General features: G+C 38.1%; 8 protein-coding genes across 10 annotated transcripts; 4 read left to right on the top strand and 4 right to left on the bottom strand.

The window, feature by feature from the left end:
• Positions 1-119: 119 nt before the first annotated feature.
• Positions 120-4,390, bottom strand: LOC125190910 (xylose isomerase). Of its 2 annotated transcripts, none has more exons than XM_048088333.1 (21): positions 4,305-4,390; positions 3,893-3,982; positions 3,711-3,815; positions 3,547-3,621; positions 3,325-3,454; positions 3,145-3,236; positions 2,911-2,961; positions 2,611-2,687; positions 2,468-2,522; positions 2,260-2,361; positions 2,067-2,118; positions 1,845-1,890; positions 1,715-1,770; positions 1,463-1,514; positions 1,269-1,348; positions 1,098-1,168; positions 959-999; positions 752-851; positions 594-665; positions 432-509; positions 120-348 (listed from the first exon to the last, which is right to left on the bottom strand). In XM_048088333.1, the coding sequence occupies exons 2-21, from the start codon at positions 3,959-3,961 to the stop codon at positions 313-315; spliced, it is 1,440 nt and encodes a 479-aa protein (XP_047944290.1). In that variant the 5' UTR covers positions 3,962-3,982; positions 4,305-4,390; the 3' UTR covers positions 120-312. The 2 variants fall into 2 exon arrangements, with proteins under 2 accessions (XP_047944290.1, XP_047944289.1); XM_048088332.1 differs by lacking the exon at positions 4,305-4,390 and adding an exon at positions 4,191-4,285.
• A 1,614-nt stretch (positions 4,391-6,004) lies between these two features.
• Positions 6,005-7,350, top strand: LOC125189281 (class V chitinase CHIT5-like). Its single transcript, XM_048086573.1, has 3 exons — positions 6,005-6,630; positions 6,735-7,219; positions 7,322-7,350. The coding sequence occupies exons 1-3, from the start codon at positions 6,005-6,007 to the stop codon at positions 7,348-7,350; spliced, it is 1,140 nt and encodes a 379-aa protein (XP_047942530.1).
• Positions 7,351-8,739: 1,389 nt separating this feature from the next.
• On the top strand, positions 8,740-11,464 carry LOC125189282 (two-component response regulator ARR12-like). Its single transcript, XM_048086574.1, has 6 exons — positions 8,740-8,851; positions 9,180-9,332; positions 9,415-9,789; positions 9,869-9,945; positions 10,113-11,144; positions 11,330-11,464. The coding sequence occupies exons 1-6, from the start codon at positions 8,740-8,742 to the stop codon at positions 11,399-11,401; spliced, it is 1,821 nt and encodes a 606-aa protein (XP_047942531.1). The 3' UTR covers positions 11,402-11,464.
• Positions 11,465-11,600: 136 nt separating this feature from the next.
• On the bottom strand, positions 11,601-13,724 carry LOC125187537. The gene is made up of 3 exons (XM_048084147.1): positions 13,313-13,724; positions 12,067-12,090; positions 11,601-11,984 (listed from the first exon to the last, which is right to left on the bottom strand). Exons 1-3 carry the CDS (start codon positions 13,497-13,499, stop codon positions 11,689-11,691), a joined length of 507 nt encoding a protein of 168 aa, XP_047940104.1. The 5' UTR covers positions 13,500-13,724; the 3' UTR covers positions 11,601-11,688.
• A 652-nt stretch (positions 13,725-14,376) lies between these two features.
• On the top strand, positions 14,377-18,168 carry LOC125186096 (VAMP-like protein YKT61). The gene is made up of 6 exons (XM_048082413.1): positions 14,377-14,749; positions 15,083-15,180; positions 15,289-15,393; positions 15,494-15,559; positions 16,030-16,116; positions 17,878-18,168. The coding sequence occupies exons 1-6, from the start codon at positions 14,419-14,421 to the stop codon at positions 17,926-17,928; spliced, it is 738 nt and encodes a 245-aa protein (XP_047938370.1). The 5' UTR covers positions 14,377-14,418; the 3' UTR covers positions 17,929-18,168.
• A 633-nt stretch (positions 18,169-18,801) lies between these two features.
• Positions 18,802-20,325, top strand: LOC125188291 (UDP-glycosyltransferase 89B2). Its single transcript, XM_048085066.1, has one exon. It carries the CDS (start codon positions 18,853-18,855, stop codon positions 20,251-20,253), a length of 1,401 nt encoding a protein of 466 aa, XP_047941023.1. The 5' UTR covers positions 18,802-18,852; the 3' UTR covers positions 20,254-20,325.
• LOC125188293 (temperature-induced lipocalin-1) lies at positions 20,260-21,325 on the bottom strand. Its single transcript, XM_048085069.1, has 2 exons — positions 20,870-21,325; positions 20,260-20,557 (listed from the first exon to the last, which is right to left on the bottom strand). Exons 1-2 carry the CDS (start codon positions 21,239-21,241, stop codon positions 20,372-20,374), a joined length of 558 nt encoding a protein of 185 aa, XP_047941026.1. The 5' UTR covers positions 21,242-21,325; the 3' UTR covers positions 20,260-20,371.
• Positions 21,326-21,650: 325 nt separating this feature from the next.
• On the bottom strand, positions 21,651-23,640 carry LOC125188292 (APO protein 4, mitochondrial-like). 2 transcript variants are annotated; one of them, XM_048085067.1, is made up of 2 exons: positions 23,304-23,640; positions 21,651-22,631 (listed from the first exon to the last, which is right to left on the bottom strand). In XM_048085067.1, the coding sequence occupies exons 1-2, from the start codon at positions 23,558-23,560 to the stop codon at positions 21,941-21,943; spliced, it is 948 nt and encodes a 315-aa protein (XP_047941024.1). In that variant the 5' UTR covers positions 23,561-23,640; the 3' UTR covers positions 21,651-21,940. The 2 variants fall into 2 exon arrangements, with proteins under 2 accessions (XP_047941024.1, XP_047941025.1); XM_048085068.1 differs by having other exon boundaries at positions 23,318-23,456.
• Between the last annotated feature and the right edge of the window lie 3,084 nt (positions 23,641-26,724).

Genomic DNA, 26,724 nt, shown 5'->3' on the forward strand with positions numbered 1-26,724 from the left:
ATTTTCTATGCTATTATTTTAATGGTTCATTTTTAAAGAGAACAATAAATTTTCTATGCTATTATTTTAACGGATAATTATGAGAAAAGATTTTGTACTTGGGTTCTTTTACAACTGAGTTCGTCAAATCTAAACGAATGTAACATTAAATATCTGAACTTCAAATACACCAATCTCCTTAGAAATCGAATTATATCACAAACGAAAGAGAGTATACGTCTCTAAGTTTATTAAAGTTTAGTCCGTTGCGCAAAATAGAAGAAGCTATATCCAAAGTAGACGAGAAAAAAAAACACTAAGAAATGGTCGACTCTATATTGCAGACTGGAATATCATCTCCGCCAACTCCTGCAACCACCATTCCCACACATATTTTTTAGAAACTTACAAAATGCATTCCAAAAATTGAATTAATCTACAATTGCAGTTACCTGCTTAGCAGAACCAACTTTGGGCTCTCCCCATTGTATAGTCTTCTTCTCAAGTAACTCAAAATCAGCCTTTCCAGCCTGTTTGCATTATTCAATCATCAACCATAGGATGGAACAATACAAAAAATAGACGAAAAAAGAGGTCGGAACGGTGAAACTTGCCTCGATCTGGGCTCCCAATTCTGTGTCGAAACTTGCATACCTCTTGCGAACTAGTTCATCTAACAAACCACCCTGCACGAGTACACAGACAGCGCAATTTTTGACATAAGATGGAAAGGCTTGGAGAAAGAAGCTATGTAGAATGAAGAAATGACTACCTCAATTAGCTTGGCAGCATTTCGAAGCCCACGTGCAATGGTATCCATACCCGCGATATGAGCTATGAAGATATCCTCGACATCTGTGCTCTCTCTCCGCCTACAAATACATCAACATAAAACAGATCAATATAGTTTTCTTTTTTTTAAATATAGTATTGGATTTTCAATCTGCAACCAAATGTAGGCAAAGAAAAGAAAACTTACAATTTTGCATCAAAATTAAACCCACCGGGTGCCAACCCTCCCTGTGATGCATAAATAAAACAAAAAAACATTGTTTATTAGATTTATATACTTCTAATACTTCTTTCATTGTGCATGAAAAACTACTTAATACACGTACATTTTTAATAACGGAGAGCATAACTAGTGTTGCTTCTCCAACATCCATCATAAACTGGTCGGTATCCCAACCTGCACAACATGGCCTCACTCATATTATTAATTGCTGAAATAGAACAAAATGCATTAACATCGGTGTGGTAGACTGAGCAGAAAAGTCTAATAAACATACCGACTTGGGGGTCACCGGAGTTTGCATCAATATTACCCAATATGCCATTGATTCGAGCAGTCTCAATCTCATGATGGCAGCTGCAGTGTACAACTGGGTGTCAGGAATACTAAATTCACTCATCACTCATGTGTGAATGGTGGGAAACAATCAATGTCATTAAATTACGAGTTCTGAAACAGAACACAGCATACCTGTGACCTGAGAGAGTTGCGTGGTTGCACTCAATGTTCAGCTTAAACTCACCTGCATAGAATTTGAGGAAAAAAATAAATGCAAAGGACATGTTCAGCTGAATCAGAACAGTGCCACAATCAATTCATCCAACTCCACTCGAGTAACAACTTTGCTTTCTAATGTCAATCTTGTTAAATAAACCCGTTATTATTTCTGTAAAACGGTGAAGATAGAACTATGCATAAAGGAGTAAAGGACACAACTTTTACCTATCAATCCATATTTACGGAGGAAGTTAGCTGATGTTGCAGCATCCCAATCATACCTGGCAAGTTTTGAGATATGTCATGTTAGCTGAATATTTTTATGCATAGTATGTACCCGTTGACAGAAACATACTGGTGTTTTGTAGGCTCCTGGGGTTTAGGTTCAATGAGCAGCGTCCCTGAAAACGATTGTCAACGACAGCAATCAGATTAGTGTTGCAGTTAATGGTTCGATTTTTCTGGTAAAGCACAAATTTAGAATGAGGTCGAGTTGGAGCTACCATCAACCATTCATATTAGTGTTGCAACTCAGAAATAAATGTCAATGTCTACACAAAGTAATATATAAAAATACCATTGAATCCAATTTTCTTCTTGTAGGCAACAGCTGCTTCAAAAAAATGTGCCTGCAATAAAATGACAATCGTTTGATTCATAACCTTAGCAAAAAAATTACTAGAAGCAAACATACAAGGCACACAAATAGAAATCTACGTGAAATGATTCAGGTATAGGCATGAAAAGATAACATAGCATAATGATCGCACCATGTGATTGAGCTCTCTTTCCATATCTGTGTTCAAAAGAGATTGATAGCCTTCACGACCACCCCAGAAGACATAATTTTCTCCACCTAGATAATGCGTAACCTATAGGCACAAAATGGAATGTCAAACATAATGCAAAATAAGGGATGTCGAGTATAACTCTATATTATGTATTAATGGGTTGTGACCAAGTGATTCAATCACCAACCTCGATTGCCTTTTTGACCTGTGCTGCTGAGTATGCATACACTCCTAGTTCAGGACTGCATAACAAAAAGGTCAGAATATTAGGCAGGCGGTGAACATTCAATAATGAGTCATCAAATAGAACAAACATATACGGTCGTGTACCTAGTTGCAGCTCCATGCATGTATCTTGGATGGAAGAACAACTGAGCTGTACCCCACAAAGGACGAATCCTTGTGCCCTAGTGTTTACAGACAGGAATGTTGGAAGAAAGTGTCTATGAGCACACTTAACAAAGTTTGTACTCAATGCACACTTGAACAAAGTTTGTACTCAATAAAAAGCTTCAAATTGTTTATAGAGAAAATTGTGATGATCTCAACTTCATATGCATGAATATCAAAATTGAGATTGCCATGCTATTGCTTTGTTATTATCTTTTAAAAGGCAATACGTAAAGCTACCTGGAGTTCTTTGGCAAGAGCAACCACTTCATCCAAGTTAGCATTAGATTCCTACAAAATCACAAACAAATATAAGCAAACTCAAATATTTGAAATTTTAAGTTTGCATCAGATTAATAAGATAGTAACTTTTTCGAACAAAAGAGCTATGATTTTCCACTCTATTTTACTGTCTTCAAAGGGAGAAAGATATCAGTCTATCAGATTAACTGAATTTATGCACCAACAACTAACCTCAATCGTTTTACCCTCTGGGGCGATATCCCTGTCATGGAAGCACCATCTATCAAGTCCAAGCTTATCAAGGAACTCAAAGTTCGCCCTCACTGAATAATCAAATTCCAAAAACATCAGATAAAATAAATACATTTTAAATCAAAATTAAGAACTAAATACTAGCAGCTTAAACCATACTTCTTCTCTTTGCCATTGCCAAAGAATTAGTTCCATCTTCCCAAGGCCACGTCTTTGTGGGTGCACCAAACGGATCACCACCTGTCCCACGAAATGTATGCCAAAATGCAATGCTGAACCTCAACCAATCCTAGGTCAAATTAAAATTTTAGGTTCCAAAACAAATCCTCTACAAACAAGATTGCTGAAAAGCATTTAGCATAACCACAATGTAACTCTCACCTTCATCTTTTTGCCAAGAATTTCCTCTTCGGCATTATACCATTTGTAGGCAAGAGGATTCTTACTGGTAGGACCCTACATTAGCAAAGGATAACCATGATCACCATATTCATCAATTCCAGTAACTATTATTGGGAAAAGAAAAAACTTATCACAAATTTCACCTCATACTTAATTTTTGGAATGCCTGGGAAGAAGTCCCCTTCCCATTCACCAGAACCACAATCACTTGAAACATCAGCAGGGCAAGTCGGCGGCGGCGCAGCCGTCTGCACACACATTCATTCATTTCATAACTAATCGTATTGGAAAAATGTTACAAACTGAAAAAAGACAGAAACTCTACCGCTGTATAAGAGACCACCACAATTAGGGATGATAGCAACAACAAGAACTTGACGCTCTTCATTTTCATTTCTCATAAAACAGAATAATACTGCACCAGAGTTAGAAATTAGTAAGCGATTCAACAAAATCGGAATTAGAAAAAATTGAAAGCAATTAAACATGCAATTATTTTAGTGACCGATCATCACACAAAAAGATTAGTTCTTGATTGTTAAGATGAAATTGTAAAGCCCCCAATTTCGAAATCCCTTTGACTCAACACTCTTTTCAGTTTCTAATCAAAACCTACAGCTTACTCAAAACTTATGCAGATCCCAAAACACACACATGCACGGAGACAGAAAGAGTTCTGACACTCGAGCTCTTTGACCTGGATTACAGATAACACAGATAATTGAGGAAATACTTACGGATGATCTGGGTTGTTGAGCTTGGGTAGCAGAGCGATTTTATACTAGGATGACTGAATTCTATGGGTTAGTTTTGCCCCTAACTTGAGACTGATTTTGCTGCATTTGGAGAATGATTACAGGGGTGTATTAGTAATTTACAGGCATTATTATAACCTTTCCGGGTACATTCGTGCATATTCAGATTAATTTGAAACATATGACTAATTATCTAATCATTGCCTTATCCGTTAGAATACAATTCATTTTTATAATCTTCATATATTATTATTGATTTGATCTATTATATAGTCAGTTATGATTTGATTTGGTTTATTAGAATATCTTTCTACATACCATATCTTATAAATATATGTAAAATATTTTCTTAGAATAAAAAATGAAGAATTAGTAGTATATTATAATATTTTAATAAAATAATGAAGAATTTAATGTTTTTCACAAGAGTGAAATTCCAATCTATTATCTACTCTCTCTCCCTCTCCAAGTATTTCTTCGAATTAATACGTATCAGACTCTTTTGCAGACATATGAATGTGATACGACTCTCTCATGATATTTGCTCCGAATTAATTAATGAGATTGAAATTGGACTGCAAATCCCCGTTACTTTATGGTTGAGGCAAAACTTTTGAACACATAATAAATAGTTAAAATTTTGAAAAACAAATGCCAAAAAGTCAATGCATTGTAAAGTAAGTGTGAAAAAAATGTTACTTCCTCCGTTTTCTCATAATTGATGTGAAATTTTTCGACACGGAGTGTAAAATAAGAAAGGAATATTGAGGAAATACTTAGGGGTGTCTCCGGTGGCGCTCTTCCCACTAGGACTTCCCACACAAAATTCATGCCACGTCATCACTAGGACTTCCCATTTCACTAGGACTTCCCGCAATAAAATTAATAAATTCACAATTAAAATTAAAATTTATGGAATTAAAATTTCGACACGAGCCGTATTTATAGAGTTTTTTTTTTTTTTAAATTAATTTTCGGTGGGACGTCCTACCCAAGCCACAGTGGCGGACGTCAGATATGACGTCGGGCTGAGGGGTGAGGACATGGGACAGGCACATGGGACGGGCGTGGGCGCCCTTCCCCTTCACTACGGCGGACGTCGGCGACGTCCTACCAGGACTTCCGCCATTGGAGACACCCTTACGGAGTAATAGATAAAAAAAATAAAAAAGAAAAACGTATAAAAGATAAAGTAAAAAGTGAATAAAGTAATAAAGTAAGAGAGAGTAAAGTTAAAAATAGTAAAAAGTTATTGTATTATATATGAAAATGACTCAGAGATTTGATTCAACTGTAAAAAAAACTTTCTAAATGTAAAAATGCCTCGATAAGAAGGAATTGACTGCTATATTGTATCTTCAATATTCAACCACAAAACTGAAAAGATTTTGACCCTTTGTTTAGCTGAATATTTTGTCAAACAACAATTTAAACTACAAAATCAAAACACCAGATTAACAAGTTGAAGAAAATTGTGCCTCAAACAAGAATCTATTCATAGTAAGACGCACACAACAAACACACAGCTTTGTGTTCTTGTGAATGTCCTCATAGGCATCATAAACATAAACATACATCATGCTAATTAGATCCAACGTTCCGTTTACACTGCTAAATCTATCCACCTATCTATATATACAAGCAACAGCATAGTTACTTCCTGCAACAACACAAACTAAAATATGGGTTATCATAAAATTCTCTCTCTTCTCATCACCACTCTCTATGCATCGTCCCATCATATTGCAGCTTCTCCCTCTCCACCACCTCACCGTGGCGGCGTAAAAGCCGCATACTGGCCGTCGTGGCAGGCAGAGTCTCTCCCGCCCTCATCCATACCAACCGCCTACTTCACACACCTATTCTACGCCTTCGTCCTAATCGACCCAAACACATTCCAAATTTTACTCAACCCCAACGACGATCAATGGATGCACGCCTTCACCTCCACCCTCCACGCCTCCACCCCTAAATCCAAGGCTATCCTCTCCATAGGCGGAGCAGGGGCCGACCCCGCCACCTTCTCCGCCATGGCCAGCTCCTCCGCCTCCCGCTCCGCCTTCATCCAATCCTCCATCACCGCCGCACGCCACCACGGCTTCGACGGCCTCGACCTCGACTGGGAATTCCCCAGCAACGCCCAAGACATGTCGAACCTCGCACTCCTCCTCAAAGAATGGCGATCCCTTCTAAACCAAGAGTCCCTCGCCACGGCCCAGCCGAGGCTGCTGCTCTCGGCCGCCGTTTACTACTCCCCAGACCTGTCGTACCCCGGGCCCCGCGCCTATCCCGGGGACGCCATCAGGAGGTATGATACAGATATTTTTTTCATATTTCTACCTAATTTTCTCCATAAATCTAGAATATTACTCTCATTTTATGTTTACTATTTCTGGCAATACGTCGTCTAAGGTATGTGGACATTTTAAGTCCAATGTGCTTTGACTACCACGGCGGATGGGAGCCGAATGCGACAGCGGCGCACGCGCTGCTGTATGATAGTAAAAGCAACGTGAGCACTAGCTACGGCGTGGCGGCGTGGAAGAGGGGCGGGGTGGGATCGAAGCAGATAGTGATGGGGATGCCGGCGTATGGGCGGACGTGGATGCTCAAGGATCCGGATCAGCACGGGATCGGGGCGCCGGCCGTCGGAGCGGGCCAGGGCGGCGGCGTGCTGGTTTATTCGGCGGTTGTGGAGTTCAACGCTGGGAATAATGCGACGGTGGTTTTCGACAACGCGACAGTGTCTACGTATTCGTATTCTGGGACGAATTGGGTTGGATACGACGATGCTACTTCGATAGCGGCTAAGGTGAAGTTTGCTAAGGCTCAGGGGCTTGGAGGCTATTTCTTTTGGGCACTTGGTGATGACAGCAACTGGACTCTTGCTAAGACAGGTATATATAATATTCAGTCTTTAACTTTTCTATATGGTTTATCAGACTTTTAAGTAAAATCATCTTTGGAATAATGGTCATAAACTGTTTTCTGTATTGCAGCCTCCATGACATGGGACAGTGGAAATTGAAGGTTTTTTGTTTTTCATGTGTATCTGTATTTTCGAGTTGTACACTTTCATTATGAATTATGAAAAATTGATGCTCCTTTTGTAAACCATTGTATATATCGAATTTTTTATCGCGATTACATAAATACAGTAAATAATACTACAAACTTAAAATCGCATAAAATTGGAGCTAAAAAGTAAAAACTACGAAAGTTTATACATATGCATAATTATATTTGACCTATTAATCACCAAAATGGAAATAAAGCACAAACATGGTCAACTTTTTTTCCTGTTATGAATTATCAAATTTTAATTCTATTAAAATAGATTTTAATCATCACATGGTAACAAGACCAAAATAATTATATTGCTTCAATTTATGTTAGTATGGGAACAAAAAAAAGTTCTACAAAATAGAATACTATAGCCATTTAAAGATTACAAGTAAAGTGGCTGAAAAATGAAAACAAATCAGTACTCTGCAAAGTGCAAATGAGTCACGTTATAGAATTTTTAGATTTTCTAATTTTTTTGATAAGAAAATTCAGATGTTTACAATTGTGAATGATTTCATTATTTCATAGTACTAGTACCTTTTTGTATCTTAAAATCAATTAGTAGAAACAATATTTGTGAGTCTTGAATTCATACCCTTCCAACTGATATATATGTAAAAAAAAATAAGATGAAGAGATTTTGTTTTAAATTTGGTGATAGATATCATTATTAATAACCTTTCCTTTTTCAAAATAGGGTAATTTTGCAGTGCTGAAAGATGCCAATGATTTTCAGAAAAGGAAAAAGGGTAATATAATAAGCATTCAAGTTATAAATAATTTTAACGATTCTGAATAACTAGATGGAGCCACTCTCAATTGATAACAACGTCTATAAATAGCCGTAACCAATTACCATATGTCACAAACAACCATTTGTAGGTTGCAGTCGCGCAGGGAAGAAATATGGCTAAGGAAACCTTTTAAATTTCCAAAAAGAGCAAAATTTTTCCTAATTTAACTTTGAGACCCAGGCCCATAAACACTTACCAAAAATATTGGTTGATGCAAATCCAACGGTGAAGATCTTAAGTTGTTAACTTTGATCTACGGAACACAATAATTTTCACAAGTCCTATATAAATACTCGTGTTAGAGACTGTATCAGCATTCTCTAACAAATCACTTAGTTGAGAGACAGAGAGGAGACAGGATTTAATTCTTCACTCTGCTGGCACACGCTGTGTAATTTTTGTTTGTGTCTGTGATAACTTCCTGTCTTCTCAGTCAATGCTTCACAGGATGTTAAAAGAAGCTCTTTTTCATGTGGGATTTTGGCGGGAGTTTTAAAGCAACTAACTTTTTTGTGTTGGAGATTTGATTTTCAGACTCTGATTTGAAATTGTTAAAAATGACTGTTATTGATGAGAATTTCCCGGCGGGGATGCGTGTTCTTGCTGTTGATGATGACCCAACTTGCTTGAAGTTATTGGAAACTTTACTCAAAAAATGCGGCTATAATGGTTTGTTTTTTCTTGAAAAGTTTGAATTTTGAGTTGTTACTTGGTCGCCTATGGAAATTTGGTTTGTCGAATTCGCGTTTTCAGTTATGTTGTTTTGTCAGTGTTCCTGAATTCTGTTGTTGAAACCATGTTTGGTGATTTTTTTGAAGTCATAGAGGGAGGGATAAATGGTTAATCACGAGATACAATAAAATTTTGACGAGTCGAGAGTAAACAAAGCAACCAAACGACCCCTTAATGAATCCGGGATTTTGATTCTTTTGGTTAAATTACTAACTGCCGAATCCACTGTTTTCATGAATAAGACATATTATTATTATTTCCACAGTCACTACAGCGAGCCAGGCGAGGGTTGCGTGGGAGATGATCAGTGAAGACAATGACAGATTCGACTTGGTGATTAGCGATGTCTACATGCCCGACATGGATGGCTTTAAGCTTTTGGAACTTGTTGGTCTTAAGTTGGATATACCGGTTATCAGTAAGTGCACCTCAACCTAAATTTGTGTTTATTATGGTGGTTTGTTCAGCTTGTAACTTGTTCTGATGCTATGTCGTTGCAGTGTTGTCGGCAGATGGTGATCCCGAGCTTGTACTTAAAGGGGTTAACAATGGAGCTTGTGACTATTTGGTGAAACCTATTCGGATTGAAGAGCTGAGTAACATTTGGCAGCATGTAGTAAGGAGGATGAAGTGCAAGCCTAAGAACCAGAATAATCAAACCAAAGCTCTTCAGGCAATTGGAGAAGGTCATGGGTCTTCATCGGACCAAAATGATGAAAAATGTAATAGAAAGAAAAAGGATGATGAAGATGAGGACGATGGTAATGATGATGAAGATGAAGAAGACAATGTGCCACGCAAGAAACGCCGGGTTACCTGGACTAAAGAGCTTCACATGAAGTTTCTCCAATCAATTAGTCAGTTGGGAATTGAAAGTGAGTTCTACACAAATTTCTCCTTTTGATATTGAACTTCCTAATGTCTAATTTCCTTTGATTATGTTTCTCATTGCAGGGGCCGTTCCCAAAAGAATATTGAACTTAATGAACGTCGAAGGCATTACCCGCGAAAATGTGGCGAGCCATCTCCAGGTAATAATATTTCCTTTGCCTATGAAAGTATTTGCATCCTTGAAAATTACATCTAACCATTTAGTGAATAAAATCATGAACTAATGGAATAGCCTCCTATTTTAGATGCAAAGAAAATTATCTTCTCTTTTAATACTCCGTAATTCTTGTTACTTATTGTCCTGCAGAAGTATAGGGGTTACCTGAAAAAAATTAATCCTGCAACCGAACAAGCAAGCATGGATAATGATCCCGGTGTCATGAATATGGGTTCATTGGATGGATTTGGAGATTTTAGTGGAGCAAGACCAACTAATGTTGCATTATCACCTTGCACGGGGGGCATGCTTGGTCGAGTAAACAGTCCTGCCAGTGTGAATATTCATAACCTTACTCATTCCACTCTAGTCCATCCAAGTCAAGTTCAAAACGTGAGCAACTCCATCGATTCAGTTGGGGAAATGCATTACGTCCTTCCAACTTCCAATCGAAATACGAGTTTATTTCATGGAGTTCAGCCGTCTCTGGAACTGGATCAGTTGCAACACAACAAGGGAAATGCAAATTTCAACAATTCGAGAATGTCAGTTTCAACACAACAAGGGAAATGGAGTTCAACTGGAACCGCTCTAAGCAGCTTGAACAACTTGGCGAGTGGTCCCATGAATAATCCGCAGATGCTGCATGGAAACGCGAGTAGTGGAGGGTTTATTAATCAGTCGGCTTCCTTTGCCTTGGAATCCATCAATAATGGTGTTTCTCATTGGCAGAAAAGAGTCGAGGCATCTGAAATGCACCCAAATCCTCTGCTTTCTGCTGAGCCTTTTCACAGTCAGTTGCCTTTAAATGTTTTCAGTGATAATAACTCTTCAGGGGCTTATTTACAGAACAACCCTATTGTTCTTTCTTCTGGCTTCGAAGTTTCTAGAGAAATGCAGTGCCAGGTAGGGTCGACGGGCGATGTGCAGAATATGGCCCAATGTTGGGCAGAACAAGGGCAGGGTAGTGGGGTCTTGAACCAGAAGATGGATATGCATACTGGTGGCGGATCAAGCGTTGGTGCTTCAGCTCTTGTGCAGCAGAATGTAAAGCTGGCTACAGAATCCAGATCAAGTTCTAACGAGGACTTGCTCTTCTCCGAGCAACCAAAGTTACTGCCAGGATATACTCCTCAAGGTTATGATCCGATGGATGAACTGGTGAATGTTATGCTCAAGCCGGTAGGCAATCATTCGACTCTATCTTAACTTTTTATATCACACTTCCTCTGCACTATCGTAGATTATCATGGCCATAATTATGTTGCATTTTTTTGTTTCTTTCTTTTCTGCTCAGAAGCAGGATTATGGATATATACATATATGTTACTAATATATAGTACTTATCATGTTTTCTTGATTTGTAGCAACAAGATGAAGCTGTGCCAGATGATGAGCTTGCGTTTGCTAATCACTCGTTTGGCGCAGGCACGCAGTAGGAGCTTCTCTTCAAGGTTATCTATATTCAAAATTATCATTTTTCTGATAGATCCCTTCTAGCAAAGCTTTATTCTAGTACTGTTACTTTTTTTTTTCTTGTAACTCCCAGTTACAATGAGCATGGAGAAATTTGGATTTTGTTTAGTTTAGAATTTTTGGATGAAAGTTTCAAAATTTTGTTGTTAGACACTTGTAATCTTAGCTGCAGCAGAATTTTGAGATTTCTGCAAACTTTAAAACATTGTACAATACCTAAACAATTCATTACAGAGCATCATTGCTACAGTTATTCCCAACCAAGAAGTTTAGCTCTTCGTTCCCACAAAGCTGTTATCTTCTTCTCCCGAGTAAGTAGCAGGGCAGCTCGTTCGCGTGCTCCCTCACAGGTTTCTGTGGCAACATTGCATTTCTCAGCTTCCTTGCGATATTCAGAAGCCGACTTCCTTGCTTCCCTCAAAGTGATGTTCATGTGTTGCGATTGTTGTTTGCCTACAGCGTCATGCAATCTTAGCTCCTCGGATAATAAGTCCACATATTGCTTCTCCATCTCTTCCTTGAGATCAGGATCATCTCTTCCACAATCTGCCAGACCACCATGATTTCTTCATGCTAACTAAATTCACAAAAAATGTTCACTAAGAGAAATTCAGTCCAATATTCTTACCTTTAACAATGAGGTGAGCCAAGCCTGCAAACACCACAGAAAAACGCACAAGTTATAAAATTTCATAAAGGGTCAGTAAAATTGAGTTTCCAAGCTACAAATTGTTGTGACTCTCCATTTTAAGAGTCAAGCAAACATAATCTAAGAATATGAAAATGAAGAGAAATCTAAAGTACCCAAAAGTTTCTACAGAGAACAAATAACTTCTACTACTAGTTAATAACGGATGAAATAGCTTGTTGGTAAAGAAGGCCTAACTCAACGGTTCATTTGCATCTTCCTTCACTAACGTATTTCATTCTCGTGTTGCTCTTCTCTCTTTCCTCTTGTTGATATGACAAGGGAAAGGGAAGACAGGCAATAAGAAATACACAATTAGAACTAAACAAATGCGACTAAAAATTGGTGTACACTTGGACAGGAGAAGGTGATAGCAATATTGCAGACAAACCAGAAGAGTTCAAACAACTTTTTCGTCTCTGTGACAAAACCTGCTCAAGACCTTAATCAGACGAATAGCACCTAGGATTTTGATCTTAAAATTATCACTAAAAAACTAAGAATTATAATTACAAGAGAATAGAAGACAGAGAAAATAAGTTCTAAAGGCCTTGGAGCAATTGGAAAGGTGAAACCAACCAAGGATCTGGTTCCCCTCATTGTATATCAGCATCTAAACAATATATTTTCACTCTTTCCTCCTACATTATGGCTTGGAAAAGTTACTGTACAGGTAGCTCAGGCAGCACAGCAACTCGGTTCAGGAATAAGAATGCCTTAAACATGCTCCAAAATGCAAATTTACTAAATAATCTTATTTCTGGAGAAAAGAGCTTCACAGTCTGTCAATCAGCATAACCTCTTTACTTCATGTAGCCATACACTAACACAGAACTTGGAGTAAATTACAATAACAGCAAGCACATATACACGCACGCTGCTATAGATCATAGGAATAGATGAAGATAATCTCGTGTATATTGAGACTAAAAAGAGTGCTTCAAAATTTTCCATTGGCATTATATGCTTATATTTTCCCCAATAGTATCAGTTGTCGCAATCAAATTAACCTTTATTCCATTTCTTTAAAAAAAACACCTTTGAGTAAACAGAGCTGAAGATGAAAAAGGGCAAATAATGCTGAAACACGCAGAGCTGAATTCATAGTAAAAAAGAGTAGAAACATTATCAAGACTTCAATTTTATCAAAATAGAAGCAAAAAAGCAGAAGGAAAGAATGGCGAACCAGGAGAAATCTGTGAGAGCGATTGAGGTGGGGAGCAATGGCAAATGCATTCAGCGCAAGAAGCAGAAATCCCCTTGGAGTTGAAACCCTTCTTCACTTTAAAAAAGAGAGCTGGCCCACAAACGCAGAGCGATAACACCACAGCAAGAATCACCAAACTCCATTTCACTGTTCTCCCGCCACTCATCTCTCTCTCTCTCAACTCATCCAGCAGCACTACCAGTGGTGAGTTACTGCTTTTTACTCTTTCTTTAATATTGCGAACCTGCGATGCAGTCGGGTAGTTGATTATAGTTGCTACCGTCTGATGCGGAAATTAATCCATGAATCAATCTTCTTTTATTTTGTCCTTATTTCTTCTTTTTTTTTAATTTTGGCTATGTAGTGAACTGATGCCAGCCCAACAATGTATGTCTGAATGTCAGCGACTGTCCTCTTTTCAATGTTGCTTTTTCCTTTAATTTCATGTTTTTAATTCCACTCGATCCCAATTATTTTACGCTTCACGTGATCTACTTACCCCTTCCCTCTTCACTGATTGTCTGAATTATAAAATATTATTCTCAAATTATACTTTTTCCATTTTAGAATAGGAGTCTTAACTCACAGATTTTAAAAATAATGAAAAAATTAATCAAATATGAGTCCTACATTTTATAGTAATATGACTATTAAATTTTTTTTTTGCTAAACTTTTTAGTTATACTATGACATTTTGATAATTAAATTTATAGTTTTTAATATTTTAAAAAAAAATTGCGCTGTAATAATATAAAATATGTGTAACATAAATTTACTCCTTTCCTTTTTAATGTTAGAATATTTTGCTTTTTGAAATGGTAAAACACATTCAATTTAATCATCAAAATAAATTACTACAATTTAAGTTAGCAAACATTTGCTTCAAAATAAAATATGTACATATCATTGAAACTTTGTGATAAAGTCAATACTACTACAAAATAATGAAGAAATACTACTATGAAACATAAACCAAAAATTGAATTAAATTAAAAGGAATAACTTCAATCGACATCGTAGTATAACAAAGAAATAAAATAATGTAATGCAAAAATCCAATAACGATTTGCTGCAAGAAAATAGAAATGCAAAGTGAAGAGCATCAGATCCCCCATCATAAACACTTTTTTAATTCTGCGATAAGAGAATATAGAATTTCAAATTTTTATTACACCAAATTTGGGTTTCTCGCCTTCCGTAACGAGTGCCGCAGAGAGAGAATGGTGAAGATCACGGCGCTGACGGTACTGAAATGCATCCCGGAGGGCGCGGATCCGATTATATTGGCAAACGCCACGGATCTAAGCAGTTTCGGATTTTTCCAACGCCACAGCGTTAAGGAGTTCATTGTTTTTGTTGGTCGGACCGTAGCTAAACGGACGCCGCCCGGACAACGCCAATCGGTGCAGCATGAAGGTCAGTCTCATACGATTCTTCATCAATTTGTTGATTGATTAGTTTTTGGTTCGATTTGTCTAGGGATTGTGCGGATTTTAGTGATTTGAGGGGCTTTGCGCTTTGTTTAGCTTATACACTATCTTTTACTTTGGTGTGTATTATTCCCTCAAGTTTGTTTTCGAATTGCTGGTTTATGTTTTTTGTCTCTCTTTGTTGTTGATTACTGATAACTTATTTTGATGTGTATGCTGTGCGCAGAACATGTAGTTGCTTGTTTATTCAATTTGTTATGCAAGGTAGTCTATTAATAGATACAATCAATTAACATCTTCTTTGATTGTTATTTATCAGAATACAAGGTTCATTCTTATAATCGAAATGGCTTGTGTGTATTGGGGTTTATGGATGACCACTATCCTGTTCGAAGTGCATTTTCACTGCTCAACCAGGTATCCATAATCTTCTTGGCTCATGCTACAGTGAAAATGTTTTGACTTTGCAAGGAAAAAGACCTTTTTCGTAGTATGAAATTGAATGAACTTTTTATTGTTTGGCAGGTCTTCGATGAATATCTAAAGAATTTTGGTGATTCATGGCAAACAGCCCAAGCTGACAACAGTCAAGAATGGCCTTATCTAAGTGAGGCACTTACCAAATTTCAGGTATGCTAGTCAAGAATTGCAATTTTTCTCAGTGAACATTGTTTTCTTTTTCTCTCCATGTATTGTAGTTTACTAATTTAGTACCCCTGTAACTGTTCAGGATCCCGCTGAGGCGGACAAGCTGTTAAGAATCCAGCGGGAGTTGGATGAAACTAAAATTATTCTTGTAAGTAATCTCTTATAACTTTTTTTTTTGAGTTACAGCTTACAACTCACACACACCATACTCACAATGCACTAGTTAGAGGGGAAGCACATTTCCACCTGAGTTGCAAATTGTCACCAATCTCTTCTAACTCTGCTAACTTCTCAACATTCTAACTACTTAGGTGTATTTTTTTCTTTCACTTGTTTTTTTCAACTATGCTCCTCATAATTTGAGATTTTAAATTCACATTTCTCATTTCGTGTGATATATTGAAGATTAGAAGATTGTACCATGTAGTTACTGAAAGCCTGTACGGGGACTACTCTGCACGGTCTACTCTAGCATGTATTTAGAATTTTCGTAATGCTAGATACTGTTGGTTTAGTTAAGCTTCCAAGTTAATACACTAAGATCTTTGTGATATTTTCACCTGATCCTCTATCTTAACCTTTTTATAATGATATACTTGTATTTGGTTTTTGTCTCAGCACAAAACTATTGACAGTGTGCTAGAACGAGGTGAGAAGCTTGATAGCTTGGTTGAGAAGAGTTCAGATCTCAGTGCAGCTTCTCAGGTTTGTTTATTGTTGGATCATCTGGTGCCTCTAAAATAAATCTCCAAGAGCAAATGGTCTCTTATTTCCCTGACATAATTGAATCATGAACCATTAATCTGTTGTATGTGTTCTACAGTGCATATGATTCCACACGATCTACACCGAGAGCACCCTTTCATCCTTATTTGATTTCTTAGGATATGTTTTAATAAATTGAAAAAAGAAAAAACATTTATCTTTCCCCCTGAAGAAAATCGATAACGTTAAAATGTACTTATATTTTATTAATGAGTCTAGTTGCATGTTATACTATTGTTATATAGTATCCTTGGCTTTAGGGATGGCAATGGGGAGGTCTGGGATGGGATGGGATTTTCCTAGGATCCACTCAGCCTGGGAAACATGTGGGCCAGCTCAGTAGCTCCCGTCTGGCCCTGCCCTGTCATGAAACCCAGCGTGTCTAGTCTGCTGCACCCCCAGTTTACTGTTTCCTTTATTTTTCAACTATTTAAAATAGGGTTCTTCTTTACATTCACAATTTAAGTTGGATTACAGAACTTGCCGATCTGCAAGAATGAAGTAAACAAATCAATAGTAGAAATCAAGAAAATAGAATTTCTTGCATTGATGGCAGTGGAAGAAAATTGAGAAAATAGAACATTAATATGTCAGTATATTTAGTGACTTTAAAGTGGGAAGAAGAGGAATATGTAGGGGAACAAAACCAATGGCAGGGATGAGGAGGGCTCATGGTGTCTATTACTAGCATCTGGAGTGGTGGGTGTGTCCATGGGTGAAAGTGCAGAATTTGGGCAGACGTAGCTGCTGAGACTCTCAGAAAATGTAATGACAGAAGAGTCACAGGGAAATGTAGCATGTATATGCATTAGAGAAGTGGTGATGTGATGAAGGGAAAGGAAGGGAAGTGGTTGGATAGTGTCTAGAATGAATATATGTATTAAAATGATTAAAATATGTGGAATAAGTCTGCTAAAATTCACTGACCCCAGATCCGTTTTGTTCCTGTTTGACTGGAGTCATACCCTTCTAGGGACCTGTCTGACCGAGTTGAGACTCTAGACCCACCTCGACCTGGCCTTTTTTCTGTTTTTTTTTATAATCTGTCCCATTGCCATCCCCACCTGACTTATCTTTGATCTCAAACCGTATTGAAAATTCTATAAGTTGCACTGTATCAAATGTTGAATAAGTTTAGCAGTGGTTGAATTTTTCCCTAAGATGATGTCATCATGGTTACTGGTGATGAGCATAAGCAAAAATACTCTTAGTGGGCATTTACTTTTCATGATTATTAAAGATAGATTGGGAATTTTTATCCTCATTTGTAGGATTTCTCCAATTCTACATGAATGAGATATGAATCAAACAAAATAAACTCAAATGATAGAAATTATCAAGGTCCCTTGGGATATCCCAAAAACTCCAATCCTTCAAAGTTCAAAGTAAACTAGGGATTAGTTTTTCCAATTTTATATATCTAAGGTAATCTTCAAAAGTACATGACCCTATAAAAGCCCAAATGAAGTTAAGCTCATTTTGCTCCTCCGGCTTTAACTTTCTGGGAGTTGTAAATTTTTTGACTTTATCAGTTAAGTTTTTATTCTTTGGTGTAGATGGGGTAGACATGGTGGTTTTCCTTAATGAGATGCTTAATGTAGTTAGAAGTGTTCTTTTCTTCGACTTGTTATGTGTTAAAGAATTGATAAATGTGAAGTTCTTTTTTTGCTGATCATTCTGATGCAAGTTATTTCGAAACAGATGTTTTATAAGCAGGCGAAGAAGACTAATCAATGTTGTACTGTACTGTAAATGCTTCAGAAAGAAGGGGATGATCTCATACGTGGCTAAGTTGTGTTGATGAATTGATAAAATGTGAAGTTTGGCAGTGTTTATATTGCTTGTATACTGTTTTGAGGCTCAAATCTTTGGTTGCTCCTCCTCTCTGTCACCACATTGTTTAAAGGTTATAATCACGTTGGCAGTGTTGGTAATATCACAATGCAACACTGTTGTTCTTTTTTATAGCTATAATCAGCTTACTTTTATTAATTGATGGAGTATTACAGTTGATATATAGTATAAAAGGGTACTTATGTTACCAGTAATCAATTGCATATGAATTAATTGTTTTCTAAAGCACATTAGATTAATGTGTAAAAATAGAAAACAAACTTGATGTTCTTGTTTAAGTTCTCACATGCATGCATGCGCACGTTCTAGGCAGGGCACATGATACTGCTCCCGAAATCCCCATTTTACCCTTGATGGCAGCTGAGCCCTCTGCATGTTAAAATGCCCCAAACAATATCGACTAATAAGCAATTGGAAGAGTGTTTATAATTAATCGTTTAAGATGTGAAGAATCGCAATGAAATTGATTCCCTTGAGTTATATTGACCCAGCACGAAGTAGTTAATATGAGGATCTAGAATTTTCGGTTAGAAATTTTGCTTGTACATATGTATAGAGTTTGTTAAGAATTTTACTCTCAGTTATTGAAAATATATAAGTTAACAAATTCGATTATCATAATACAACTAGAACTGTATTTATATTAGGTAGTCGGTGGTGATAATCGTGCCCAACACGTTTACCAATCACAATTTGTCAATCGCAAAATACTTTTTAAATGTAATTAACTCCAATTAATTTATGTACAAATACTGGCTTATCAGACTTCACATGTTCAACCAAATTCATTCAATTCTTGTCTAAGTTTAATCAAAATCCAGAATGCACACACACGTGCTAGTATTCCCATTCCCTGCTCAGGGCCACATGATACCGCTCCTCGACCTCACCGCTCAACTCGCCAGCTCCGGCCTCACCGTCACCGTCGTCGTCACCCCCAAAAACCTCCACTTCCTCGACCGCCTCCTCGCCGCCCACCCCACCTCCATCTCCGCCCTCTCCCTCCCCTTCCCGCCACACCCCGCCATCCCCGCCGGCGTCGAGAATCTCTTCCAACTCCCCCCCGACGCCTTCCGCTTCATGCTCCACGCGCTCGGCGATCTCCACGACCCTCTCCTCCGCTGGTTCCGCAGCCACCCCTCCCCGCCCTCCGCCATCATCTCCGACCTCTTTCTCGGGTGGACCCACCACCTCGCCTCCCAGCTCAGCATCCCCCGCTACGTCTTCTCCCCCTGCGGCGCTCTCGCCATTTCCATCATCAATTCACTCTGGTGTGAGATTCCGACGAGGAGAAACCAAGACGACGACCACGAGGTCATTCGGTTTCCAAAGATTCCAAATTCCCCGTTTTACCCCTGGTGGCAGCTGAGCCCTCTCTATCAGAGCTACGTGAAGGGAGACCTAGTTTTGGAATTCGTTAAAGATTCCTTCCGCGCTAATACAGTTAGTGATGGGCTGATTTTGAATACGTTTACGGAGTTGGAGGGTGCTTACTTGGACTATTTGGCTAAGGCGTTGGGCCATAATCGGATATGGCCCATTGGGCCACTTTTGCCTCCTATTGAGATTGGGGCAGTCGGCCGGGGCGGATCGAGTTCGGTACCCATTTCTAGAATATCCGCGTGGCTCGACACGTGTCAAGATCGAACGGTGGTGTTCGTATGTTTCGGAAGCCAGACATTATTGAGTAACAAGCAATTGGAAGTGTTATGCTTGGGATTAGAGAAAAGTGGAGTCAAGTTCATATTAGTGGTGAAGGATAAAATAGAGAGTGATTATGGAGTGCTTCCTGTTGGATTTGAGGACCGAGTTGTGGGGAGAGGGGTTGTGATCAGGGGATGGGCTCCACAGGTTGTGATATTGAGACACAAAGCGGTGGGTGCCTACTTCATGCACTGTGGTTGGAACTCGACATTGGAAAGTATCACTGCTGGAGTGCCGATGATGGCATGGCCTATGGGCGCTGACCAATTTGTCAACGCGACATTAATAGAGAACGAACTCGATATTGGGGTTCAGGTATGTGTAGGCGACGAGGCCTTGCTTAGTTCGGATGGGTTAGCACGACATGTACTCGAAGCTACATCGCACAAGTGGATGGATAGAAGGGCTCGTGCGATGGCATTGAGCAAAGTTGCACAAGATGCAACCACTAGTGGTGGAACTTCATTCAACAATTTGGACCATTTTGTAAGCCACTTATCAAAAGAGCATAGTAAGTAGGAGTACTAGATAAAAACTCTTAGCATGTTATATTATGCACAAGGAGGAAATAAGACGAAATATTAATATGAATACATAGTCTTCTTGTTCAACATGGAGTACTATCTTATACTACATCCTATTTTCCAAAGATGGATTTAAGCCACCAGATGCCTTTAGTGTCGTTGGTGGCGTTCTCAGTTTCGGGCGGGGTATCAGATTGAGGCGTTTTGTGGAGCTTGCTCACATCGTATCCTTCCCCTTTGGCCTTCTCCACCAGCATATTGTATGTCTCCTCATCAATATGAGCCTTCCTGCTCAGAATCTGCAACACAAATTCACTAATCCTTTTACTCCTCCCACACTACTAATGTTTGGTAATATAGGTCCTAAAACCATAAACTTTAGGCGAATTCTGGTACATTTCCGATCTTAAAAATCACACTCTTTTAAATTGTGTTCTCTATCCAATCCAAAAATAATTTTGATCTTATATATTGCCGATTTCCAAGGGGGGCCCAAATTCCAGATCTAGTTACTAGTTTTATTATAAACAATCAAGGAATATTCGTAATTAAAAATTAAAAAATTAGCATTTGTGTTGCTCTACAGCAGAAAAATGAAAGAAGGAGCATACCCATAAATAATTGCGGGAGGGCTGGCCAACTACAGCATACTGATAATCAGCATCGAGGTAGAGAACCCAATAATCACCAGTGATGGGGATGATAGGCAGAAAGGGGGGAACGTAGAATTTGACTTTGAGCTTAGCCTCATCGCTGTTGGAATCGGCTTTGTAGGCGGTGCCTTCGATGTAGCCCCTCTTCCCATCCGTCCACGTCTCGTTCAGCACGTGAACCGTGCCGTCGGGGTTCAGACTGTAGGTGGCGCGTGTGTCCACGCCGCTTTTCGGCTGGAATCTCGACGGGAACGATGCGATCTCGTACCATCTCCCCATGTATCTCTCGATGTCCAGCCCCTTCACTACTTGCATCTCTTTCGTCGCCATTGTTTCTGACTGTATTTTACTTCTGCGTCTAATGTCTATGGGTTTTGTGAATTTGGGGAAGGAGGAGTATATATTTTGTCGATAGGGTTTTTTGAAAGAGGACGTGGAGCGTTGAGAGCCTTATGATTATACTCTATCAACATTCTTGAATAATTGAGAACCTACTCGAATATTTTCCTGAATAATGATTTTAAAGGAATTTGAATCTTGTGGACAAAGTTTCCAATCTCTTCGCTCATAAGCATAGCACACTCATTTCAAACCCAAAAAATATAACACCAATTTTGAGTAAATAATTTAGTGTGGAGTAGTTAATTTCTTATAAAATTGAATTTTGCTGAAATCGTAATTAGGGTGGTAATTGGTGAAATATGGTCTAAGGTGGCATGATGAATAAATCAAAACAAAGTTAAAAAATAATAAGTTTCAAATTACACCTAAAAATAATTAATGATCGAAATGACACAGAGGGTACTACTGGTAGTCTGGTATATACTGTATACAAAAACTGTTGCTCTTGATGTTTTGCAGAAAATCACTATAGGATAAACCAACCATTGGGGTAAAAAAAATCCCAATTTCTACTCTAAAACCCTCATTCTTCTCAATTCTTCTCTTCCAAGTTCTAACAAACTGTTTGAAATCACGCCAATCAATCAACCACCATATCGTCGCCGGCCACGGTAGTTGAATATAAGATCACACAGACGATTTAGGGGGAGCAGTGAATCCATCAACTTTCATCATGCAGAAGTATTTAGATGGGGCCAATGCACCAGCCTTACTGCACAGATCCACAACAGCAGGGGCGTGACCATAATACTTGCGACCCTGATCAACGAGCACAGCTGCATCCTGTCGGCGTCTGGACCAAACCACATTAGACGGGACTAAGTCCTCCACAAACGCCCTCTTCCACCAATGAGAACTCTCATCCTTCAACACCCCACATGCTCGTGCTCTGTGCCCCGATGGCCCAACCTGCACTTCCTTACAGAATTTGCACACTCTCACCGGATGAGCACACAGTAACTTGTGGACTCCAGACCGAAGCACCTCCCATGCATTCATGGTTTGTCGGGCTATCAGTGTCTGACCATAATGTGGAAATGGTGGAGTAATCAGACTAGATGAAGTAGTACTTGGGTCGTTGACATCCACTCCAACCTGCAGGCAAAGCTCCACAACTGCAGGAATGCATTGATGATCAAATCTTTCATTGACATCCGGGAATATCTTCTTCTGCAGATGGAGAACCTCTACAGGGACTATAACATCGTTTATGCTTGCTTTTACCCATTCGTGGAACTTTTTATTTGTACGATGCCGGTAGCCATGACATGTTCGGATCAAGTGACCACTTTCGCCTATATAAACTTCCGGGCAATATCTGCCACAAGAAAATACTCCTATAAGAATGAACAGCGAATTATACTGCATTGGAGAAGTAAATTGGTTTTAACACGAAACAATTTCTTCCACCGCTAGTCAATCAATTTCTATGTTCAATACTAAAACAAGCTGAAAAATGTATTCTTGTGCAACAAATAGAAGTTGAGAGCTAAAGCTTCACATGTCAAATTATGCAACCAATCTCCAACAATAGAAACACAAACAAACTGAAATAATCAGAGAATGTGATTCAGAATATAGCTACACGATTGATTAGAATCATAGGGAGTAATGTGAAATGCTATAAATGCAATTCATCCACAACGTTTCAATACAAGTAACAGAGACAGCAAAATATGGCAGCGGATGCAAGTAAGAGATTTTAGAACCGGACAATACCAAACAAGTTCATTTTCAATCAGTTTATCTTAACTAGAAAAACAACAATTTAGTCATACTTTAATGTCATCCAACATAATCAATCTAATCTTAGTTGTCAATAGAAATACTTTATTGGGAGACAACCAATTTGATTCATCAATTAATCAGAAGTCACTATTAAATCTCCCAAAGACCAATAATAGTTAAGGAGAAAAGAGGCGCAGAAATGAGCTGCAAATTCATTTGTATTTTAATAAAAGAAGAAGATGGGTAATATTAGTATAAGTACTTGCAAGTCCAGACCGGAATGTGGCGAATGAGGATTGATACGCCGTCGTAAAGAGCGTTTCGTGCTCGGAGGACTTCACGCGCCACCGGAAGCGTCTGTTTGAGGGGATCATTCTTGGTTTGCGCGATTCGCTTCATTATCAAAGGCCCCAGCTTCTCCAGATTCACGCTCAGACGCGAATTTGAGCTGTAATTTCTAACCCCTTTTACAAGAATTAGGGCTTTATGTCGCCATACTTTAAGATTGCCGTAGCTCATCTCAATCCCAGAATCACGAATTGGACATACGCTCTCAAATTCTATTCAATTCTTACTAATACAGTAATTCATAGAAAACCACATAGAATATCAGAAGATTTGGGTGTCAAATAACACGGCTGATATGCATATAGTCGTGCTCAAGCCGGGCCAGCCCACTCGAAATAGGTGTCAAACAATGGCCCAAAACGGAGTGCGGTCCATGTCCATACAATGAATATTCTAAAAGACCATGTAGTGGAGTATAAAATATTTGTAATTATTTATTATGTTTGGTTCGTCGCTGAGATTCATTTTAAGAGAGTGAGAGAGAATTGAGTTGGGGAAAGAAAGAGTGATGTGTAAAATAATGGAAAAGACTTATATTTATATATAAAAAATAAAAAAAATGGAAAACGCGTTACATCATTCGGATCTATCGTCTGCACCTCAGCAATGGGGCGGACGATATATCGTTCGCCTCTTAGTCCGCGGACAATTGATTAGGCGCGCTCTAAGGATTTTCTATCATCCGCCCACCTACAGTAGCAGACGATGCATTGTCCGAAGCATCATCCACCCCACTGTGGATGCTCTGACAAACTCTAGCAAACTTAATTACTTACCTGACTACAGTTGCCAACTAACATATAATTATGCAATTGAGAAATAATGTGAAATAGATTACAACATATACATCGGGACCATTGACAGTGATAACATGAGTACTACTCCCTCCGTCTCATTAAAGATGACTTACTTTTCTTTTTAGTTTGTCCCAACTAAGATGATTCATTACTTAAAATGGAAACACTTTTATCTCTATATTATTCTCTCTCTTACTTTACTCTCTCCTCTCAACATACAAAATAAATTTGCATAAAATCTCGTGCCGTCCAAGAAAGGGGTCATCTTCCTTGGGACGGAGGGAGTACTAATTTACTAGTCTGCAATGGCGGCGAATAATTGAAGCAAAATTATGTTACTATTGTTTTATTGATCCTTTTTCTTACTTAGCTGACTTACAATTGCCGGCTAACATATAATTATGCAATTGAGAAATAATGTGAAACAGATTACAACATATACCATGGGACCATTGATAGTGATAACATGAGTATTAATTTATAAGTCTGCAATGGCGGCGAATAATTCGAGCAAAAATATGTTACTATTGTTTTATTGACCCATTTACAAATGATAATCTGCTAGAGGATCACCACTTTCACCAATAATGATAAACATCACTCGGCTGTATTTAGACTTGCCCAATGTTTATCGAACCAATAGTTAAAACCAAAATCGTAACGGTCGGTTATTATTCCAAACCTAAACCGTGAGAATTTATCCAAATTAAAACGGTCGATTTTTGAACCGTGGTTCGGTTTAGGTTCAAAAAATTTCGAACTGAAACCGTGCCAGTTCCAGACGATTCCAAATCAAAACTGCGAAAAACCGTAAAATCAAGCCGGAACCGCAAAAAAAATAGGCAGTCCAGAACCGTAAAAAACCGTTGGTTCAGAACCGAAACCAAAACTGACGGTTTTGAAACCGGAACCGTAACCGCGCGGTTCGGTTCCGGTTCCGCAATTTCCAAAACCGGAACCAACAGTTCCGAACTGTAACTGCTGGTTCCGGAACCGTGGGCACATCTTGTTGTATTCAACTTGCTCACGCTAATTATTGCTTATCTTTAGACCACTTCATGTTATATGATGTAATGGGATAGTGAAATGAAATGTGATTTTATTTATTTATTTTATGATGAAATGGGATGGTGAAATGAAATGTGATTTTATTTATTTATTTACTTGGTATGTAGAAATTATATAAATATATAAAGAAAATCTAGAGAAATATCCTCTTTTTATTTCATTTTCACATATATTTTATTTTATTCCATTATATCAAACATCGCTTTAGATCATGAATTGAGATATGGTAAGAATACAGATATTTGCCGTTTACTTGACCCGCAAAAATTGAATACTCATATCCAAAAGATTTGTCTAAAGTGCATACTTGAACCTGACCCAAAGTGCATTAGGGATACCCAAACATACGCAACACGAATATTTAAACATGGTGAATTGGGACCCAAATAAAACAAAATACAATACAACACCGGAAAAGATAAATTAATATTAATGTGAATATTCAGAATATTCAATTATTGTGTTCATTTTTATTTTAAAATAAATTAAAATTAATGTGAATATGTAGAATACTCAAATGGACTAATATGTATATATCACATTTACTCCCTCCGTCCACGAAAATTTGTCCCAGTTTTCCATTTCCGTCCGTCCCCCAAAATTTGTCCCATTTCACTTTTACCATTTTTGGTAGTGGACCTCATATTCCACTAACTCATTCTTACTCACATTTTATTATAAAACTAATACTTTAAAAGTAGGACCCACATCCCACCAACTTTTTCAACTCACTTTCCATTACATTTCTTAAAACCCGTGCCCGGTCAAACCGGGACGAATTTTCGTGGACGGAGGGAGTATTTTATAGTAGTATAAAACTAAAAAAAAGGAAACGTTCAATTTAAAACACATGAGTGACTTTACTAGAATTGACTATGCGAAATGCAAAAGTGATTATCCATCTGATTAACATATAGTAGAAGTAACAGTGATACAGTTCCTGACATTTCTGTCATTAATTATAAATCATCAAGTATCTAAAGTATCACACACTCTAATTATGTGCAATTCTCATTTAAATGATTCCATTCGATGGTGACTAATGTTGTATAGACGAAAGAGCTTTAAACAATACTCACTTCATCCCCTAAAAATAAAATTTTTGAAACCGCATAAATTTTAATGTAAAATTGGTAAAGTAAGAGAGAGATACGAAGAAGAGTGTGTTAGTGGAAAATAAATCTCACCTCATTAGAGATAAATTAATTTTCTAAAAATAAAATTTCTATTTTTAGGAGCGGTCATAAAAAAAGAATTTCTTCTTGTAGGAAACAAAGAAAGTAATCCGAGTATTAACCGGATATACTCAATACCCAATAATTTTTAAATTCTAGGATTATCCAATCACATAAAATCAGATATCGGATATTCAACTAATATCCGACGGATATCGGGTTGACTAAGGGTAAACCCAGTAAATGTATCCAATATGCGATTGAGTTAATAACATGGGGAATTTATCAAAACAAA

Source organism: Salvia hispanica, chromosome 5 (assembly GCF_023119035.1).
Source record: "Salvia hispanica cultivar TCC Black 2014 chromosome 5, UniMelb_Shisp_WGS_1.0, whole genome shotgun sequence".
Lineage (NCBI taxonomy): Eukaryota > Viridiplantae > Streptophyta > Magnoliopsida > Lamiales > Lamiaceae > Salvia > Salvia hispanica.